At 23.8% G+C, this 18,699-nt stretch overlaps 2 protein-coding genes across 2 annotated transcripts; one reads left to right on the top strand and one right to left on the bottom strand.

Moving 5' to 3' along the window:
* Positions 1-4,350: 4,350 nt before the first annotated feature.
* LOC112600434 lies at positions 4,351-8,428 on the bottom strand. The gene is made up of 3 exons (XM_025347652.1): positions 7,382-8,428; positions 5,295-5,789; positions 4,351-4,473 (listed from the first exon to the last, which is right to left on the bottom strand). The coding sequence occupies exons 1-3, from the start codon at positions 8,169-8,171 to the stop codon at positions 4,463-4,465; spliced, it is 1,296 nt and encodes a 431-aa protein (XP_025203437.1). The 5' UTR covers positions 8,172-8,428; the 3' UTR covers positions 4,351-4,462.
* A 426-nt stretch (positions 8,429-8,854) lies between these two features.
* Positions 8,855-13,168, top strand: LOC112600474. Its single transcript, XM_025347710.1, has 4 exons — positions 8,855-8,936; positions 10,909-11,775; positions 12,003-12,497; positions 13,057-13,168. Exons 2-4 carry the CDS (start codon positions 11,007-11,009, stop codon positions 13,065-13,067), a joined length of 1,275 nt encoding a protein of 424 aa, XP_025203495.1. The 5' UTR covers positions 8,855-8,936; positions 10,909-11,006; the 3' UTR covers positions 13,068-13,168.
* The last annotated feature ends 5,531 nt before the right edge of the window (positions 13,169-18,699 follow it).

Raw genomic sequence — 18,699 nt, 5'->3', positions numbered from 1 at the left:
GATTTAAAACTACATAATTGAAGAAAAAATAGGTTGATGAATCACTTTGTACATACTACATAGTAGGTACTCAAATCAAATAATTTTTTTAATACAACTGTTGTCTTAATAAAATACTTATCAGTTATCACGATAATTTTATGTTTACGCGAATAATGTACCTGACTTACACAAATAAATAGCAATACAACTTCATATTTCATTTGGAAAATAATAATCTGTGTGTTGTTCGTTTAATATTATAAGTGTATTGGCTAAAATTAATAATTACAACTTATATTTTTTCACCGGTCTTCACAATTTTCGTGAAGTAACTAGATAAATTCTAAAATATATCTATTCCACGTATTTACGTATCTAACAGTTATTTTCAGCTTGAAATCATGAAACTTAAATCTTTTAATGTTTTTTATTGTAATAAATATTAAATGAAATAGTTTTACAACTAACACACTATTCGTTCAGTTCAAAAAATTACATATACCATTGAAGCAATTATAATTTATAATTATACAAACTTTGTATTAAACTAACTAACTGATAACTAATAATTTATTATTAAAAATAAAATAGTTTATCTAAGCATTTTTTGAAATATAGCAGTACAATTTTATTTCACTAAATATGAATTCACCTAATATATTTAAATAGTACGTTCGTACTTACTGTCAGATTAGATATTAATAATATATTATTAAAATTTAAAAAACAATTAATATATTGTTAAAAAGTACTATCCCATGCAAATTTAAAAAAAAAGAGGAAAAGAAGGTTAAACCTATGTTGCAAAATACAACTATAATAGATATTTTATATTTTAATTCAACGGTAAATAATTATAAATGAATAACAACTCTGAAAAATCTGCTCTAATGTTTTTAAATTTGGCCTGAAAACCAATACTCAATTATTTGAAATAAATTTATAATTTTTAGATTAATAACATTTTTATTTATTTATTTTTTTTTTTTTTTTTTTGAATCGATTAGACCAAGACTTAACTTCAAAATTACAAAAATTATATTAGGTAAAAATACATTTATTAACTCTATTATTTAATCAACTCAAATCAAGCACAGTTTGCATTCTTCTCTACAGATCCTACAGATCCACATCCGTGTAAAATCCTCTAAAGAAGTTTTAATAACAAAACAATAAAGGTAGACTTATGCTCTGATCACTCTGATAGCCATTGTGATGAGTGTGTTAAATTTGAATTCAATGTTAAATTATTGTATACAAAAAACGATCCTAAATGGAGACAGTCTATATCATGAAGTATATTTCATGGTTTTTTTTTTTTTTTTTTTGGTATTGCTGTTAGATTAAGTAATTAATTTTAGGCACTACCTATTAAAAATAAATATACATACACTAAGTTGGATTAATTTTTACCAAAAACATTGAATTTGAAAATATCATTATTCAATTAATTACATGTAATAATTTAAGTACGTAACAATTTTATTTCACAATGAACAATGATTTTAAACAATGACAAACTAAAGAATATCGTTATTCATGGTTTAAATATGTAATTGCATCCTAATATTGTATTAAGTTTTTAAATCTTAAATATAAAAAGAAAATTTTTGAATTTATAACTACAAGAAAATTTATAAATTTCATCAAAATTCTAAACTTAAACACTTATGAAAAAATATTTGTGACCATCTAACCTAACCTTGGTAATCTTCATTATAATTAAATTAATATTTTATTCATTTTAATTTTTGTTGAATATTTATACTTAGGATATTGGTCTATTATGTAAATTGAGATTAAAAAAAAAAAAGAATATATAAACTTCGTTTTTCTTTAAATTTATTTTCTAAAATTTCTTCAAAAAAATTATTCACTTGATCAAAATTCAAGGTCAAAAAAGATGTTATTACATTTTGAATTATACAGGTTTGATCGTATAAAATTACTATAATATTAAAAGTAAAATAAATTAGTTTATGACTACATATACCAAAAAAAGAAAACACTTCATGATATATTGATATAAACTGTTACAATATTTTTTAGTTACTAATTCATAACAATTTTTGTTTTTATATCTAAAATTCAAAAATTTAATACGAGGTTCTTTGTAAGTTTTTCGACTTTTACTTAAAAATAAAATTCAACAGAAAACACTATTAATTAATTATATTTCATCAACACATTTTTTATATTTTATTAATACTTGAAATTTATAACACACATTTGTATGATAATTTTCATCATATGAGAAAATTTTAATTTTTTTTTTTTACCATTATTGCAGTTAAAAAAATTATTTTGGTCAAATTTATTGAAAATGTAATGTAAGATTCCTCAAGAGTATTTCATAACAAAATAATAAAATTAAGAAAATATGTAAGTAGAATTTTTTTATAAATATTTTAAACTAATTTAGAAGAAATTATTTTTTTAAACAATAAAAAACATATGTAAATTAGTTTGTTTTAACTTGAAAACATTATTAGTGGAAACATAAAACTTAAACTTATAATATATTATCATAAATTTTATTTTATAAGATATCATTTCTGATTTATTTATGTTATAAATCTATTCTCAATGTTTTACAGAAACATTTTATGAAATTTTAAATTATATAATATGATAAATATGAATACAATGATACGATAAATTTAATATTTTTGGAAAAAATTATATCAACTTATTACAATACTAAAAGTAAAATAAATGACTTTAATAGTTATATCAAAAACAAAAACATTATCACTTGTTAATAATAGAGCATTTAAATTCAGGATTGTTTATCATATATAGGGCTCTGGCTCTGATTTTTATGAAATTGCATATTGTTTTCTATTTATCCAATTTAATGTTAACCTGAATACAAATTTAATTCATGTTATACTGAATCAAATAATACTATTTTTATTTTGCACATTTTATGGTTTTGTATTTTAATTACATACTTTGGAATTTAAAAAATAAAAAAGCATATTTCACTACATAAAAAAAAGAAAAAAACAATTTAATTAACGAACTACACGATTAATTTCATAATTTGTATGTATAAATGTTATAAATGGTAACTACAGTCTACAATTTACCAAGTATTGACGTAAAATATAAATGTTTATTATTGACTTATCGTGTTTGTTCGAAATTACAGTACTTTATTGGACAAGGTCTAAGATAACATCAGTTGATGTAGAACAAAGCTTTTCACATTACAAAAATGTACTTAACGATAATAGACGCAGTTACAAATTTGAACAAATTAAAAAAAAAACTATAGTAGCACAGTATAACGCTAATAATGGTAATACCTAATTTATAAATAATAATGTAAATTAAAGTAAATAAAACACTATTTAAATTTAAAAAATATATTTAAAACTTTTTTTAAATAAATAATAAAATTTTTTGTGCATATTTTGGCATTTTTATTGGTTAAAAATGCATATTTTATCATTTTTAGCGCATATTTTGTAATTTTTTAGTACGTAAATGCATGCATATAACAGTAGTTTTAAGTGCATAAACATCCGAGCCCTAATCATATACAATGAATATATATATCATTGAATTCAAATGTAAAGAACCTTTTGAATATTTTTCTGTATATTTAATAAAATTATTAAGTTTAATAAATATATAAACGCAATAGTTTTTTAACTTTAAGGCTCTGGCTCTATTCTATTCCTTTGTTAAAATAAAAATAAGCATATTTTTTTAAGTATAATTACTGATCATGATATTGTTGAAAATAACAAATAATTTTTAGTTTTTATTCATATGGTATTTGCATTGTGATACCTTAATGGTGTATAAATATTAACAAGTTATTATTTTATTTCAAGTCTTTTCTTTATTTCATCGGTAAACAACATAAAAAAAAAAAAAATAAGAAAAGCAGCAGATAAAATATGCTGATAATGATAATGATAATGTAATGGAATATGAACTTAAATCTTCAATTACATATTATAATAAAATAAACCATAGTACATGAATACAAAATCAACAAATTAAAATATAGTAATAATACTAAAAATAAATTTAAAAAAAAAAATACAAAATTATTTCATCACATAAGTAGAGTTGAGTCAAGATAATTATGCAATATCTTATATTACGTGGGTTTAATAAAAAAAAAAAAAGATTCATAAATCAATTTAATATAAAAACTTAGAAATATTAAGTCTTTAAATATTGCATTTACTTAACAATACTTTCAACATTATTTATAAATAACAAAATCACTAATCATTAAATATGAAACTAATAGGAATACAAATAATATAACATGTTTCAATTTTAAGTATAAACAAAAACAAAAATTAGTTAACAGAAATATAATATATAAACACAACATTTTTAGTGTCAATTAAATGTTCAATTAATTAAATATTAATCTTTAAAATTGTCCAATTTTTTTTTTTTTAAGTATACGCACCATTTAGAATTTTGTAGGTTTGATTTCTGTTGAAATTATTCATAGATCATCTAAAAAATAAAATATTTAAAATTAGTAATTATTTTTATAACAGATTTATTATGCATTAAAATAAACTAGTAGATAATAACACCATTTATTTAGAAATTTTTAGTGTAGGAATTGATTAATAAGTTATAAAAGTACACAACAATATTTAAAATTTTAGATTTTTTAAATCTTTATTGATTGCTATTAAATATAATATCTAATTTTATTGTGATCATTATATAAAAAAAAAATTTAAGTTTTTTCTTTTCATAGAGATGAAAAATAAAATTGTTTTTTAAATCTCATAATGACAAATACATAAATAGTTGTGTGTTTAAAGTCAATTTTGTGGCTTGGCATGGCACGTTGACTACTACCAGTTGTAGAATGCAACTGGGAGTAAGTAACAGCCACAACTACTAGCTCCTGGATGGGTGACGACTCGGGTTCACAGTGGTTAAAAACCTCATACCACACACACATGTTAACCGTACCAACTTTACTCCTACCAACAGTTTATAACCCCTAGAACAGCTAATGGCCCTAGTCACCAAGCTTAGGTTAATAAAAAAAAAAAAAACAAATAAATAAATAAATAAAGTAAAGTTTTTTCCTATTGGAAAGTGATTTTTATAGATCAAAACCATTATGAAAAGTTACTGACTAATAAATCTCAAGACAAATCCAAAATTATCTTATACATAGGTATTATCTGTTACAATATAATACCTTAGTATAAAAGAATTATGTATGCAGATCTACTTTATTTTAATTAAAAAAATTATATCAATTTATAAGTAAATAATATGGTTTCTGATAAAAAAAAAGTGATTTTTATTACCTGCATTTTCTTGACTGCCAATGATTAAACAGGCTTTAACAAACTTTCTATGAAATTTATACTTCAAAAGTTGACTTGGAGTATGACATCCTTCAAATGATTTTATTGTTTTAGATGTTGATAGTTGTGTCAATTGTTGACGAAGATCACTATCGTTGAGTATATCATTTTCAACAATGTCTTCTGCTCCGGAATAATTTTGACTAGCTTTTTTTTCTTTGTTATAAACTGTGCCTTTTCTTGTCATACTCTCATTGTGATTTACTTTAACTTCTGCTGACAAATGTGTTAAAATATTCCTCCATGTTTTTGGAATACCATTTATTTCTACACATGCACGAAACAAATCTATTGGAGATCCTTCAATGATTGGACCAATTAGGTGGTAAAATCCTTTATCTGTTTTGACAATGTTTTTGGTTTTGCGGGCTACCAAAATACCAGCTTTATGAACTTTCTTCAATACTCTGATTTGATCTTCTGCCAATAAAGTACCTAGAAATATAAAAATAAAAAATATACTATTTATGATAGACATATTAATGTAACCTTAAAGATATTGATATTTTTATTTTATATTTCATTAGATTGTTACTAATTTATAATCCAATATCATAGGAATTTGTTAATAGTTGTTAATATAGTGACTGTTTTAGTAAAAAGTATTTGATGTGTGTAAAAAAGTTATCATATTGTTAACAATTCTATTTCATTCTTTCAGTACCAGTAATGATTTATATATCTTAAGAGTTTTCAAGTAAGTTATAAACATTTCAAAATTGTAAATTTATATAATCATTTATTATTTAATAAGTATCTATAGGTTAGTCTAACAAATATTTTATTATTAAACCAAATTTGAAATATAATAAAACATTTTTATACCTAATAGTATTTAAATGAGTCTTGTCTATACTGGTAATTACTACTAGACCAAAAGTTGGCTGTAGTCCATAAACGTGAAATATGACTCAAAAATGACCTAAAAGAGCAAAAATAAATATACCATAATGGCAAAAAAAAAAAACTACCTTTTTAATAAACTATAATCACAAATAATCTTTACAAAAATAGTGTATTTCATTACTAAGATACAAGTTTATAATTTATATATTGTATAATTATCAACCTTCACTGTAATTTGTTATGATAAAATACAATACAATAATACTAAACTTCAACTAAAATACACATCACTGTTGATGTATTTTTGAGTTATAAAAATACTATATATTTAATTAAAATGAATAATTTAATTTAATAATTAATAATTTTAAAATTAAACGTATATTTTAACGGTTATAATATTTATTTTTGTGTTTTTATCCCACTACTAAGGTACAACAATGCAAAATAAATGTGCATTTTTGATCAATCGAAAAAAATTGACAATTTGTACTTATGGGTTTCACTGTAAAAATCTATTAATTAATTTAAGATTTAAAATAAATACTTAAAGTTAAACATCATCCAATAAAGATTCACTTTATCATCAATATTATCGATAATCAAAAATGTAGTTTATGATAATTTGGTTTTACAGTTTGTCTCAAAATATCTAGAAGACAATAAATACTATTTTAATATATAGGATTGTTCAATAAAAATTAATCGTTAATTTTGTTTTTGAAAACTATTTATTTATCTTCTATTTACTTTACTTAGGTACTGGTTTTTACTCTGTGTATACATTTTATTCAAATAATGAGTATTATGAAAATAATATTTTAAAAATAAAAATATATCAAGTATAGCCTACCTAAAGCTTGTTGCATGTTTAATAATTTTTATAATAATAAAAATAACTTTTGTGACACCTATAAATAATTAATGGCTAATTTATCCATTTATTTAATTTATTATTTTTGTATTGCTAAAACAAATGTAAAAAACACTTGCCACTATTAAGAATAATTTTGGCTAGCACAAATGGTTTTTGAATATCATTTCATAAAATGGCTTAGTGCCTAAGGCCTCAAATAAAAACGCTTAATATTACATTTTTTATATGTGCTAATATTTATCAACCAAGGCCCTATATTTCAAAAAAAAAAAAAAAAGACACTAAAAAATGTTTATTTAATTACCTGTTAATGCGATGACTGATTTTGAATTGTTCTTATTCGATTTAATTTGCTTTAAATTCACTGACCACTTGGTTAAGCACTTAACTTTAATTTTTTCAGAACAATTTAACTGATCTTGAAATTGAGATGTGCTAGAGTTGTCAATGTTACTTGGTATCTCAACAGCTTCAACTAATTCAGAATCAGTGTCCATGGCAATGTCAGCATTAGCATTATTGATCGTAGTAGGTGGTGCATTATCAATTTTTAACGACTCAGAGTATGGTATTGGCATAGTTGGTGGCAGGAATTTTGATTGTTGAGTATTTTTTTGAGCAGAACCATTATTGACTATACTTTCTTCAATAACTGTATCACATAAGTTGCTTGTTGTGTAAGGAATATTGTTCAATTGATCGTTATGAATCATTGTTGTTTTGGGTTTATGTTCGGCAGCCACTGGTCGTTGAAATAAATTTGGTTGTTCAATGTGTTGCGGATTGTTTTCCCGTGACCCAACATCTTCTGTTGAAGCAGTATTATTTGAAGGTATCTGCATTGTCTGACGTACGGAGTTTGTGCCGTTACGCTGTCCATCCCTTGCAATATGTTTAATACGCCTTGTGAATAAATTGAATTCAGATTCAAATTTACTGAAAGGATAGACTTGCAAAAACTGATTCATCAAATCACCTAAGATTAGACTTTTCTCTTTAATAATATCATTAAACAGTAGTGTTTCGATTGGCGGTTGTGTAATCTGTTGTGGCTGAAATGTCGAGCTTGACGTTGCTCTTTGATTTTCCATCATTAAAAATCTATGCACGGTTTGTTGTCGACAAGAGAACAGCAATAAGCGTCGGGATAATAATGACAATAACACCGTTTGTTTAAACGAACAAAACGACCGAACGAAATAAAAAAACAGAAATGATTGATGTCGGAATCCGCTAATAATTATCGTTAAGTAATAAGTACCTACTAATTCCTTTGACACTAGATGGTTATACTGGATGCACGTCCTTATCAGTAATATCAATAAGTAATAACCATCTAATTCTAACGTTAAAATTTAAACGATAAGTGACAACTGATATTGCATCAGCTACATGCTAAATAGTAAATAGCCACCGTAAAGTAATAGCGCCACGGTCCACGATAGTCATAGAACATAAAAACTGTTTTTTTGTATCTTTTACCTCCAAGACGCCACTGCCCCCACCACAATAATATTTACAATGTTTACGGTTTACGGTTGTTAACATCCACATGTTGATGCAGAATATTTCAAATTTTCACGCCGTTCACTACACTGTTCACAGTATCACTGTTTAATATTAATTATATTTTATAATTATTATTTACTAATGAATAATTATACTAATGTTATGCTCAACCAATTATTTTATGTTGTATATTAAGTACGCTTTTTATAATAATTGTGAATTTTGTTTAGATTCGAACAAATTTTAACATTATAATAAGTAATAACTAATAATTTACGTCATACGTCCTACATAGCACGAGTATTAACTGAACTGTAGGAGTACACCAGTACATGAAAAAAAAAAAATAGGTACTTATAATCAATAGCAATTCAAACTAAATGTCTTCTATTCCATTTTTCTTATGATCATAAAAGTATGAATACATATTATATGTAATATATAAATATGAGTAAGGTTAGGATGTTTATGATTTTGAATAATTTTTTCAGGTTGTCCTATGGCTTTCATTCTCCTATAAAAATCTATTCCGTAGTATCTTTATTCAAAATATCAAAATTTTATTTTGCAAATTATTGCATATTTTACCTTTTTTTTTATTAATAATTGCATAATTTGTATTTTTTCTGTTTTTAAGCACATATTTAACAGTTTTCATTACAAAATTCTGAAAAATACTGTAGTTATTTATTTTATTAATTACAATATAAGTTTGATTATCTGTATTTTACAAATTCTAATAGATTCAAAAACACATTAACACAAAATAGACAAAGATTTACAACGAAACATTTAAAACAAACAATAATTATTTAATGCAACTCTTTTTAAAATATATTTTATTTAATTTTATATAGTAAACAATAAAATTTAAAAATTTAATAGATAATAACGAGTACATATAAAGAAAACTGACTCATTTATTTATATTCTATTAATAATTAAATTTGTCTCTATATATTTATTGAATTTTTTTTTTGTCCACAATTCTTTATTTTTTAGTGCATAAGTGCTTACATATTCATACATAAACATCCTAACCCTAAATATAAGTACTATAAAAGTATTGTTTAAATCATATTAATATTAATAAATCTGTGCCATTTATTAACATTTTAAAGGAGAAATTCCAGTGAAATCTTTCTTATTATATAAAATGCAATATATCTTATACATCTATCTCTACTTTTTTGTATTTCAGTATTCAGGTGTTATAGATTTGGATTATATTTTATAATGGAAATTATTAACTCCATTAAAAATATTTGTTAATTGTGTAACAATGGTTACATTTATATATGTATTTAAACATATGTACTTAACAAAAATGCTTGTCTTTTTTACCGTAACCTTTTTTTCTATTACCTGTTTAAATATTTTAAAATATAGAATACCTATTTAAATGTATGTGTATAATGTTGTTGATACATAAATGTAAAAAGTATTGAGAATTATTTCTTTTATTATAAAAAAAAACTATTGAAAATAATTATATACTTTTAAAAGTTTTTAAGGTTTTTAAAAACTTATTAAAAAAAAAAATTTATATTTCTTTAAACAATAATTTTTTTTTATATGCCAAATCAAACTTCCAGTATTTTTGAGTGAAAACTAAACGACAATAGTAAATAAATATTTTTTTCTTTTAATATGATAGGTTTTATTCTACAATCTTTAACAATAATTATTTTTTATTTTTGAATTCAAATGATATCTCTTATTAATTATGCTAATTATTATGTAAATAAAAAATATTTTTATGTTATTAAATGTTAATTTTTGTTTAGTAGGTACTTAAATGAGTTAGGTATATGAAAGTCTACATAAGTTCACATAAATAAATTAAACTTTGTAGAACTCAAAGCATTAATTAATTTGAAAAACTAATTTTAAATATTATAATTAGTGGGCAAGTCATGCAAAAAATTCTCCTGGAAATCACTTTACAGCAGGTGTTAGTATACCTCATTTCTAAGTAGATATTGTAATGACTAATGAGTGTCATAGATGTATTACATATATAATATATGATATATGATAAATTGTTGTTAAAGGAAGAATAAAAAAAATTGTCAAACATTTTGACTACTTCTTTTTTTATGCATATGATACTCAGCATCAAAATAAATTTTGGTTACTGAAAATTTATTTTAATATTGAAATTATTTTGAATTATAAATTAAAAAACAGAACATTATTTATATTTTCAAAATTTTAGAACATGTAAAAGAATTAAGAAAATATAAAATAAAAATTTCAAAATTTTAATGTTTCCTTATTACTTCTATCATAAAAATGTATTTTTTATATTTTTATTTCTAGGTACTTTATTAGAAGAAGATCAAATCACAGTATTGTCATTCTTTCCCCGATATATGTTGGTATTTTCTTGTTGACAACAAACTGTATATCAATTTTTTATGATGGAAAACCAAAGAGCAACTTCAAGCTCGACATTTCAATCACAACAGTTTGCACAAGAGCCAATCGAAACACTATTGTTCAATAATATTATTAAAGAGAAAAGTCTAATCTTAAGTGATTTGATGAATCAGTTTTTACAATTCTATCCTTTCAGTAGATTTGAATACGAATTCAATTTATTTACAAGGCGTATTAAACACATAATAAGGGATGGACAGTGTAACGGCACAAACTTCGTACGTCAGACAATGCATATACTTTCAAGTAATACTGCTTCAACAGAAGATTTTGGGTCACAGGAAAACAATCTGCAATACATTGAACAACCAAATTTCTTTCAACGACCAATGACTAATGATCAATTGAACAATATTCCTTACACAACAAGCAATTTATATGATACAGTTATTGAAGAAAGCATAGTCAATAATGGTTCTGTTCAAAAATATACTCAACAATCAAAATTCTTGCCACCAACTATGTCAATACCATACTATGAGTCGTTACAAATTGATAATGCACCACTTACTACGAACAATAATGCTAATGCTGACATTGCCATGAACACTGATTCTGAATTACAATTACTTCAAGCTATAGCTTCAATAACACCAAGTAACAGTGATAACTTTAGAACATCTCAACTTCAAGATCAGTTTAATTGTTCTGAAAAAAGTAAAGTTAAATGCTTAACCAAGTGGTCAGTGAATTTAAAACAAATAAAATCAAATAAGAACAATTTAAAATCAGTCATCGCATTAACAGGTAATAAAATACTACAATATGATAGTTATTTTACACATATCAAATACTGTTTACTAACAGTAACTAAATTGACAACTATTAACAGATTCCTATGATATTGGATTATAAATTACTAACTTCAAAATTAGTAACAATCTAATGAAATATAAAATAAAAATATCAATATCTTTAAAGTTACATTAATATGTTTATCATAAATAGTATAATTTTTATTTTTATATTTCTAGGTACTTTATTGGCAGAAGATCAAATCAGAATATTGAAGAAAGTTCATGAAGCTGGTATTTTGGTAGCCCGCAAAACCAAAAACATTGTCAAAACAGATAAAGGATTTTACCACCTAATTGGTCCAATCACTGAAGGATCCCCATTTGATTTGTTTCGAGCTTGTGCTGAAATAAATGGTATTCCAAAAACCTGGAGGAATATTTTAACACATTTGTTAGCAGAAGTTAAAGTAAATCACAATGAAAGTATGACAAGAAAAGACACAGTCTATAGCAAAGAAAAAAAAGTTAGTCAAAATTATTCCGGAACAGGAGACATTGTTGAAAATGATATACTCATCGATAATGATCTTCGTCAACAATTGACACATCTATCTACATCCGGAACAATAAAATCATTTGGTGTATGTCATACTCCAAGCCAGATTTTGAAGTATAAATTTCATAAAAAGTTTGTTAAAGCCTGTTTACTCGTTGGCAGTCAAGAAAATATAGGTAATAAAAATCACTTTTTTTTCAGAAACCATATTATTTACTTATAAATGAATATATTTTTTTAAATTAAAATAATAAATCTGCTTACATAGATTGTTTATATAACAGATAATAGCTATTTATAAAATATTTTTGGGATTTTCTTGAGATTTATTAGTCAGTAATTTTTAAGAATTGCTTTGACCTATAAAAATCATTGATTTCAACAGAAAAAAATTTACTTTAAACTCACAACTAATAATGTACTTGTCATTATGAGATTCAAAAAACAATTTTATACTTCGCTCTTATAAAAAGGAAAAACTTAAATTTTTTTTAATTTATAATAAAAAACTATAATATATTAATCACAATAAAATTAGATATTATATTGCATAATAACCAACAAAGATTTAAAAAATCTAAAATTTTAAATTTTGTTTTGAATTTGTATAGCCTATTAATCAATTTCTACTCAAAAAATGTCTAAATGAATGGTGTTATTATCTACTAGTTTATTTTAATGCATAATAAATCTGTTATAAAAATAATTACTAATTTTAAATATTTTATTTTTTAGATGATCTATGAATAATTTCAACAGAAATCAAACCTACAAAATTCTAAATGGTGCGTATACTTAAAAAAAAATAGACAATTTTAAAAATTTACATTAAATTATTTGAACATTTAAATTGACATCAAAATTATTGTGTCCATGTATTATATGTCTGTTGACTTATTTTTATTTTTGTTTTTACTTAAAACTGAAACTTGATATAATATTTGTATTCCTAATAGTATAATATTTAATGGTTAATAAGTTTATTATTTATAAATAATGTTTAAGGTATTGTTAAGTAAGTGCAATATTTAAAAATTCTCATAATATTTAAAAGTTTTCCTATTAATTTGATTGATGAATCAATTTTTTTTTTTTACCCATGTAAATATAAGATATTGCATAATTATCTTGACTTAACATTACTTATGTATTGAAATAATTTTGTATTTTTCTTTTAAAATTATTTTTATTATTATTATTATATTTTTAATTTTTTAATTTTGTATCCATCCGTGTAATATGATTTATTTTATCATACTATGTAACTAAAGAATTTAAGTCCATATTTCATTCCATAATAATTATGCATTATCAGCATATTTTAACTACTGCTTTTCTCATTTTTTTTTTTTTTTGTTTTTGTTTTTGTTTTTAATGTTGTTTACCAATGTAATGAAGAAAAGACTTGAAATAAAATAATAACTAAAAAAATATGCTTATTTTTTTTTAAACAATGGAATAGAAAAGAGCCAGGGCCTTGAAGTTTAAAAAACTATTGTGTTTATATATTTACTAAACTTTATAAGATACATAATATAAATAAAATATTAGAAATTATATCTTATGTAATAAAATTTATGATAATATATTATAAGTTTAAGTTTTATGTGTCCACTAATAATGTTTTCAAGTTATAAAAAACTAATTTACATATGTTTTTTATTGTTTAAAAAAATAATTTCTTCTAAATTAGTTTAAAATATCTATTAAAAAATTCTACTTACATATTTTCTTAATTTTATTAATTCGATATGAAATACTCTTGAGGTATCTTACATTACATTTTCAATAAATTTTACCAAAATAATTTTTTTAACTGCAATAATGGTAAAAAAAAAAAAATTAAAATTTTCTCATATGATGAAAATTATCATACAAATGTGTGTTATAAATTTCAAGTATTAATAAAATATAAAAAATGTGTTGAAGAAATATAATTAATTAATAGTGTTTTCTGTTGAATTTTATTTTTAAGTAAAAGTCGAAAAACTTATAAAGAACCTCGTATTAAATTTTTGAATCTTAGATATAAAAACAAAAATTGTTATTAATTAACTAAAAAATAATTTGCTAATTTTTATGAATTTTGTCAAAATTATAACTTTAAATTCTTATGAATAAATATTGTGCTGTAGGACACATTAAAATTCTTTATAAGTAGTTAATATTAAAACATGTCTAACAATTTATATCAATATATCATAAACTATGTGATTGGTATAGTACGTAACTATAAACTTATCTATTTTACTTTTAATATTATAATTATTTGATATAATTTTTTTTCAAAAATATTGCATTTATTAAATTATTAGTATTAAATTATTATAACAGTATACATTTATAGCATATTAGGTATATCAACTCATATAATTCAAAATGTGATAAAATCTTTCTTGACATTGAATTTTAACGAATAATTTTTGTAACGACATTTTAGAAAAAAAATATAAGTATAATGAACATCAAAATTTATTTTGTAAAAAATAATTTAAAGAAAAATGAAAATTATTTTTCGTCTTTTTTTTTTATCTCAATTTTGATAATAGGCTGAGCCCCAAAATAAAAAAATTTAACAAAAATTAAAATTTATATAATATAAATTTAATTATAATGAAGGTTACCAAGTATAGTTTAGACCTAATCACACTCATTGATATAATTGTAATTACAACTAAGCTATTTCCTAGAATAGATAGGTTTAAAGTGTTTCTTTCTTAGACAAAAAATGTAAAGTAAAAATGTCTATGGTGAAAATATCCGATGTTGAAAAATCCATTTTAGTACTCCACCAAAGTTGTTGTCTATTGGTTTGCTCATAAATATTATGTAGTCTGTTGTGCTTTAAAACTGGACGAAAAATACAAAAAAAAAAAAAAAATCTAAAAAACATTTTAGTATCTATAGTATATATTATTATAACATTAGAGGTCATTAGGTATCATGTTTAGAAGTCAATGCTAGGATTATTTTCTAGAGTTCAGTAACTTAAAGATTTTTTTTTTAAATATACCTAAAAATATAAAAGTTTATGGTAACTACCTATACCTATTCATATCTTGAGCGAATTAGAATAATGATAAATATCTAGGCACCTGTATTTTAGAATCACAATATTTTTATTATGTGTATCTATACGATTAGGTACTTCGCGATTTCAAAACGTTGGTAAGTTAGCAATACAAAACTGTAAACAGTAAACCTACCTATCCATTAAAAATAACAACAGTAAACGCCATATAACTTATAAGTTTGGGCTGTCAGCTTTGTATTTTAGTATTTCATCAAATTTCATAAACTAACTACTATTATTAATTATTTAAGCTTTATAAAATAATGATACAACTTCGTAGTTATTATACAGGTACAAAATACATATGTCGTATAACTAAGCTAACGTTATTTCGTGGTATCTACAATATGCGCTCTCATCTAGCATAAGTTTAGAATTTTGATGAAATTCGTAAAATCTCGAAATTTATAAATTTTCCTGTAGTTGTAATTTTAAAAATTTTGTTTTTGTATCTAAGATCTATCTATTATTAGTAGGTACAGTAGGTACCTATATTTAATACCTAAAATAAATAACTTTATCTATCAGTAATATTAAAAATAAGCATGATATATCTATAGGTAGGTACTTCGTGATATAGGTATAGGCTAATAGACTGTATCCGTTTAAGATCATTTTTCGTATACAATAATAAAACATTAAATTCAAATTTACACACCCGTCACAATGGCTCACTCGTCACTTACTGTACAGCAGAATGGTCCATTATAGCCTATCTTTTTTTTTTTTTTGTTTTATTAAAACTTCTTTAGAGGATTTTAAACATTTACGAATCTGTAGGATTTATAGAGAACTGTGCCTGAGTGAAGAATTAATTAAATATTATCTAGAGTTTGGTAATAAATATATTTTTCACCTAATACCTACCTATAGATTATTTTTTACTTGACGGATTATCGTGTTCGTGAAGTAAGGTAAATCTTGATCTAATCGTTTCAAAAAAAGTATTATATTAATCTGAAAATTACAAATTAATTGCAAATAATTTAGGATTTATTTCTGCGGCAACTTTAAAGACATTAAAGATCAGAGTTTTGCAGAATTGTTTTTCGTGTGCAATTATTTATCGAGGCACAGCTAACATTATACGGCGCCGGCATGCAGTGACTGGTCGGAGACAAGCCCGGATTAAGGGGGGGCAGGAGGGGCCAAGTCCCTGGGGCCCACGTATGTTAAGGGCACATAGTCTTCTCGGTTTAAAATTACATTAAGTGGTAATTTGTACTTTTTATAGTACCTACAAAAATATTTTTATTTTTTTCTTGTTTGAGCTAACAGCCGATGGGGTCCGTCGACTGTGTTTACCGCCAATAGTATGGTAAGTGGGGACACATAGCGTCATAGCCAGGTTTGTGTTTGTTGGGAAAAGGCATATATTTTGATATTACTGTATTTAAAAATAGAATTGGGAAAATTTGTTTATGTGACTGTCTCGGTTATGAATACTCATAATTCAGATACCTACCGACTAAACCTGTTTACATAAACAAAACTTAATTTTATGTATAAATATATATTTTAATAAAAATATAATATTTTTTTAATATTTTTATCCTCATCAATCGTTATTATACTGAAATAAAAATGTTTTAATTTGTTTTATTGTATAATTTTATAATTTTAAAGAATTGTTTTTATTGACGGGGGCCCACAACCATGTATTGGCCCCTGGGCCCCTGAAGCTCTTGATCCGGGCTTGGTCGGAGAAATTTATTTGGAGACATAGATTTCTGTTTGGTCTAACATACCTATACGTTTAACATTTTCTCAATATAATCTGCAAATAAATACAATAAACTATTCTATCCACCGCCTCAGTGTCAATGTTTTAAAACGTATTTGTTAACACGTTCAACGCCGACGAGACGACGCTCAGTCGTCAGTCGATGTCGGGCGCGCCCAGACGATAACGAATCGTAGTCGTCAGTCGATAACGGGCGCGCCCAACCGATGACGAATCGTAATCGTCGTAGCACAATAATTATTTTTGTACGTCGTCTAAAATGGTCGGCTGGTGGCGAACGATCATTATATTACCATTTTCACGGCCATTTAATAGATATACCTATAATATGTATTAGAACAACGAAATGCAGCCGAATTTGGTTTCTTGGAATATTTCTATCGCGTTTATAAAACGTATTATATTAATATTATATGAATACCAATGGTATATTATGTGACTGATGAACAATACATTGTTATTTTTCTATAAAATTTGCTTACTATTTTTATTTATTCAATTGTTTTGTAGGTATAAATGGTATAATTCTTTATTATCAGAAAACCGTTTAATACGAATTCCGAAATTGAGCCAACGACGGGCGTGACTCGGCTGAGAACTATGAAAACAAAATATGTTTTGTTCGATATATCTATAACGAGTTACTGCAGATATTGAGATACTCGATGTTTTAGGAAATGGTGTAGGTTTTCATCCGACGGAGATTTTGGTTTAGATCATGATGATTAATTTTATGATAGATATAGTGTTTTGGATACAGATAATTTACAATTTACCAGACAATAACAATGGCAATTAAAATAGTACCTACTAACAGTGTTGTCAGTGGTGATAATGATTCGTTGAGTTATAATGAAAATGAATAAAATTGGTTCACTAGCTGATTCTCCAATTGTAGAGAATATCCAATCGATTCATTGTTTAAATTTTTTGTTTGTGGACAAATTATTGTTGCCTATAGCTGTTGGACCGTATTGTAGAATAAACAAATGTTTATCGGTTTATATTTACAACAATTACAATTATTTGTAATAAACGATTTTTATTCGTAAACTAACATTAAAAATTGTTAGTAAATAATTATTCCTGAAAGCTAGATGTACTCAAACGACTCGGGACGTAATAATACCTAACAAAAAAAAACAGTATAGAATCATCAATTATATCTAAGGCTTTTAAATGATTCATGCTGTAATATTAAAGTTTGATAGTCTTTTAATAAAATTAATGCAAAATTAGATCAACAAGATAATTTATTAAATTCATTTTTATTAGAAAAGACCTAATGACTTTATATAAGCAAACAAATATTTGATTATTAATTATTACAATAACTGCTATATTATCAAACTTCGGTATAAAATTTTTATAAACAAAAATAAATAAATCAGCTATAGAAAATATAAATTTAGGTTATTATCCAGCTACATCTACTGCTCAAACAAAATAATCAACTTTAATTTATAATTTAAAATAAAATCATATAGATAAATGTTAGTTTAAATTTATTCACATTACCATATGTATATAGTTAGATACCTATGTAACCTATGTATATATT

This window comes from Melanaphis sacchari, unplaced genomic scaffold, assembly GCF_002803265.2.
Source record: "Melanaphis sacchari strain LSU unplaced genomic scaffold, SCAv2.0 Contig64_pilon_pilon, whole genome shotgun sequence".
NCBI lineage: Eukaryota > Metazoa > Arthropoda > Insecta > Hemiptera > Aphididae > Melanaphis > Melanaphis sacchari.
Note: the sequence above shows the minus strand (reverse complement) of the source record. Positions and strands in the feature narration are given on the sequence as shown.

What these genes read in the sequence shown, in the direction of transcription:
- LOC112600434 (XM_025347652.1), bottom strand. Translation starts at nt 8,171, where the DNA reads ATGATGGAAAATCAAAGAGCAACGTCAAGCTCGACATTTCAGCCACAA. An exon ending in ATCAGTCATCGCATTAACAG is followed by an intron (nt 5,790 to 7,381) that starts GTAATTAAATAA and finishes TTATATTTCTAG; the next exon opens with GTACTTTATTGGCAGAAGAT.
- LOC112600474 (XM_025347710.1), top strand. Translation starts at nt 11,007, where the DNA reads ATGATGGAAAACCAAAGAGCAACTTCAAGCTCGACATTTCAATCACAA. An exon ending in ATCAGTCATCGCATTAACAG is followed by an intron (nt 11,776 to 12,002) that starts GTAATAAAATAC and finishes TTATATTTCTAG; the next exon opens with GTACTTTATTGGCAGAAGAT.